Here is a 3,771-nt window from a genome sequence, read left to right as displayed (position 1 = left end):
CTCCATTTTATATCAATAGATCACTTAATTCCCATTTAAATTTTTTGAGCATATAGGTTCTTATTTTCTACTAAATTCTACAATTTAGTCCTTAACTTTTTTTATAAGAAAAAACTATAATTATAGTATTTTTATCATTTGTTAAATATATTGGTTGTTTGTTTTCTTCTTTGCCATTTTATTACTATAATTTTTTTTTAAAACTTACTAATTTAGAAAAATTCCCAAGTATTACACTCGAAAAGGGACCATCGCTGGGCCCTTTTTTGTTTTTGGCATGTAAGAAACTTTTCACAAATTTTTGCGAAATTTTTAATATTTTCGAAAACATACTTCAATCAGCATATTGCATGCGTGTGAAACAAGTTGTTTGAATCTTAATCAAGTGTAAAAAAAGTTATTGCAATTCAAGTTAAGAGGGAGACTTAACTTGTTAAACAAATAATAAAAAACACTATAACTATAATTTTCACTTTAAATTTAATGTTTTTTAAATGGTAAATAAGGCGTGGGGAGTAAGTATAGTATTTAATATAAAATGGGGATCTATGTGTTCGAAGATGGGGATATACTATTGGAATAAATTAGTGTTATTTGCCGAGAAGAACATATAAGAGCTTTGTAAAGATACCAATATATATATATATATTAAGAAGGCTTCACAAATTTATACCTACTATATATATGAAACTCAATCAAAATAAGTATACCAAAATCGTTAGCAAACACATTTGGCCTTTCCTCAAATCTTGGATTATGAACACTAGTGAAATGGAAGTCTTGGAAGAGGTATGTTGTGGTAAAAGTAAAACTGGTAATATATTTATAAATGACTTTAAAATAAAAAGGTTTAACATGCTATTTATAGTGACTAATGGGGTCACGAATCAGCGAAGAAATGGAATTGTCGAACATTGTTTACTATTAACCGAAGCGAAGAAATAGTAGTCACAACTGCGAGAAGAGAAAAAAGAACAGCATTGAAACAATGGCACATGCTCTTTTCAATTCTTGCTGTCTTACCCTTAACCTGTGACAATGAAAAATTCAAACCAACAAAAATGAAAAATGATGATACTTTTTAGTTCAAATTAATGATGATATAAGAATAATAATCACTGATTGAAACATACAATTATCTTTATAATAAACTGACCTTGAGAAAAATAATGCTTGGAAACACAAAGGTAACTGGAATGAGTGAAAGTGAACCGAACAGATTCACAAAGTTTCCAATGAAAGGCAAGGCTGCTGCCACCAATGTGTTCCCTGCGAAGAAGGCCAATCGGAGAAAGAATCTGCGTTTGATGTTCTCTTTCGAATGGATGCTCTCTCCGAGTTGGAGGAAGTTGGTGTCGAGTGTCTCATGAATAGGTGTCACATACATCTAATAAGTTTTTGTTTTTGTTTCCCAAAGTTAAGATTATAAGTTAGGAGAGGTTTTCTCTGCTTCAAAGTATTATATATATATATATATATATATATTGAGATTTGCTTACATGTTGGGATACAATTGTTTGGAGAAAGACAGCAAGATTGATAAGGACTTTAATCCATTTTGGACCTTTAAGCTCTTTGGGAAGGTAGTCAGATACCTCAGAGCCATAAGCCCAGTATCCAACAATGCTAACACCATAGTAGAATATGAGTCCCACACTATATTGTAAACCAATTGCTTTTCTCATGTTTTTCACAGCTGGTTCCCTCAGAGTAGACTGAAATATATAGCTTTTTAAAATAAATTATGTATATAATAATATTGTAGTGCATCAAATTAATTCTATATTACTACTTATTAATTAATGTGAAGACAGATCGAACTCAGATCATACAAAACTACTAAACCTGTATCTCTGGTAACACACCAGTAGTGTTACAAGCAACAATCGCTGAAATTGCACCTAAGCCATTGAACACCTTCCCAAGTTTGCTTCCGGGGATCTCATAACTTTTTTTTTCCAAGTTTGTTTTCCCTTCAGAAAAATGCGTTGTGTATGTTGTATAAACATGAATATTATTATTGATCAATATTTATTATGTGAACTAGAATGTTTACCTTCTTTGATCATCAACATCAAGAGGATGACAGTGTATGAGAAGGTGATAACAGTAGAGGCTCTAATCCAAGTTCTCATGGCAGACATTGTTGGGATAAAAAAGGCAAACATGAAGAACGCCATGCCGCTGATGATTATGAAATATTGCAGCCTAAAGGGGTGGTCACTGAGTATCGAATTAACTTCCTATGTTTTGAGAATTAAGGGAAATTTCTTAGAGTTTATACTTATAATTAACATGTTCATATAAACATGTTTTGGTAAGAGTTGGTAATACCTTAAGTGCTTCTCCACCAAAGAGAATGAAACCCATGTTACCAAGAATAAGAACCATAAACTGGAAAACCCAAGTGATGTAATACATTTTTGTTCCTTGCAAAATAAGAAAGAGAAAAATTGTCAACTACTTTTTAATTATAGCAGACAGCATTTTGGAATATATAGTGATATGCCTCACCATAAAGATAGCCCATAAGATCTCTGTATCTGATAAATCTTTGGCCATTGACAAAGTGAAATGAAGCTAGAAGCCAATTAGCATAGGCAGTGTAAAACCCCACAACAAGCAAGCATGTGATACCCCATCTCCAACCCAAAGGCACCAACATGAGATTTGAAAAACTCAGTACGTATCCACAGTTTAAGCTAGTCACTAACATCAACCCAACTTGCTGCCATGAATCTGCACATTCAAGTTCATCCATACATCGATATAATTCGTAACAGTCCCAGATAAGAAACTAATACAAAATTTGATCTAAAAGCAAAAGAACAGAAGAAAATGGTAAAAGAAAACCATGAGGATTAATAATCTTAACCATGTATACATACGAAGATTAGCAATGGTACTTTATTAGAAAATAATCAAAAATCAAATACATACCAAGGCCGATGATGTGAGCAGAAGCTGGAGGAACATATTCCTTATTGGTACTCTCATAATAATCACCATTAGCCTCTAGTTGGTGATATTCTTGTTCCATGACCACGTATAAATATCTCTTAACAAAGCTTCCTTATATAGAGTACTCAATATATAGTCTTTAAACACTTTACATAACTTCATAGTTCAAGCTACCCTGCCAATGCATTATAGCGCAGACATGATAAGCAGGGACAAAAATGTTTCATGATATTTTTATTTAAAGTTCAAATTCCCACTTGCATTTAAAAATGCTTTAATTATTTTTCATTGGGATCTACACAACTAAGACGACTTTAATTTCAGTTATTGGTCCATTTTGTGATATATATATATATATATATATATTTATATAAACGGCTACAATGACAATAATATCTCTTCTATATAATAAATGTGTACATAACGAATTTTTTTTGTTTTAATGATTTTTTTTATTTTTTTAAGGTTAATTTTAACGGTATATTTTTATATTTAACATAATATTTTTATATTTAATTGTAGTTTGTAAACACTTAAATTTAAATTAAATAAAATAAATAATTAAAAAAATTAAAATATGATATTTTTGAGATATTTTATCATGATAATTATTTAAAAATAATAAATAATTAAACAAATTAAAATATGATATTTTTGAGATATTTTACCATGATAATTATTTTAAATAATAAAATCATATTTTTTATAACTTAAATAAAATTTAATTAAACTTAAACTTAATTTAATAATATCATATTAAATATAATATATTGTGAATTAGCAACAAATTGCTTTTTTTAACAAACTTCC

General features: G+C 29.6%; 1 protein-coding gene across 1 annotated transcript; it reads right to left on the bottom strand.

Annotated features, from left to right (window-relative positions):
* Positions 1–611: 611 nt before the first annotated feature.
* Positions 612–3,159, bottom strand: LOC133828870 (proline transporter 3-like). Its single transcript, XM_062258944.1, has 8 exons — positions 2,941–3,159; positions 2,515–2,739; positions 2,335–2,429; positions 2,057–2,243; positions 1,846–1,973; positions 1,500–1,715; positions 1,157–1,387; positions 612–1,030 (listed from the first exon to the last, which is right to left on the bottom strand). Exons 1-8 carry the CDS (start codon positions 3,038–3,040, stop codon positions 881–883), a joined length of 1,332 nt encoding a protein of 443 aa, XP_062114928.1. The 5' UTR covers positions 3,041–3,159; the 3' UTR covers positions 612–880.
* Positions 3,160–3,771: the final 612 nt, after the last annotated feature.

Source organism: Humulus lupulus, chromosome 4, assembly GCF_963169125.1.
Source record: "Humulus lupulus chromosome 4, drHumLupu1.1, whole genome shotgun sequence".
Lineage (NCBI taxonomy): Eukaryota > Viridiplantae > Streptophyta > Magnoliopsida > Rosales > Cannabaceae > Humulus > Humulus lupulus.
The sequence above is the reverse complement of the archived record's forward strand: the minus strand, read 5'-3'. Positions and strand labels throughout refer to the sequence as shown.

What these genes read in the sequence shown, in the direction of transcription:
- LOC133828870 (XM_062258944.1), bottom strand. Translation starts at nt 3,040, where the DNA reads ATGGAACAAGAATATCACCAACTAGAGGCTAATGGTGATTATTATGAG. An exon ending in TGCTCACATCATCGGCCTTG is followed by an intron (nt 2,740 to 2,940) that starts GTATGTATTTGA and finishes TTGAATGTGCAG; the next exon opens with ATTCATGGCAGCAAGTTGGG. An exon ending in TTGGTGGAGAAGCACTTAAG is followed by an intron (nt 2,244 to 2,334) that starts GTATTACCAACT and finishes CTCAAAACATAG; the next exon opens with GAAGTTAATTCGATACTCAG.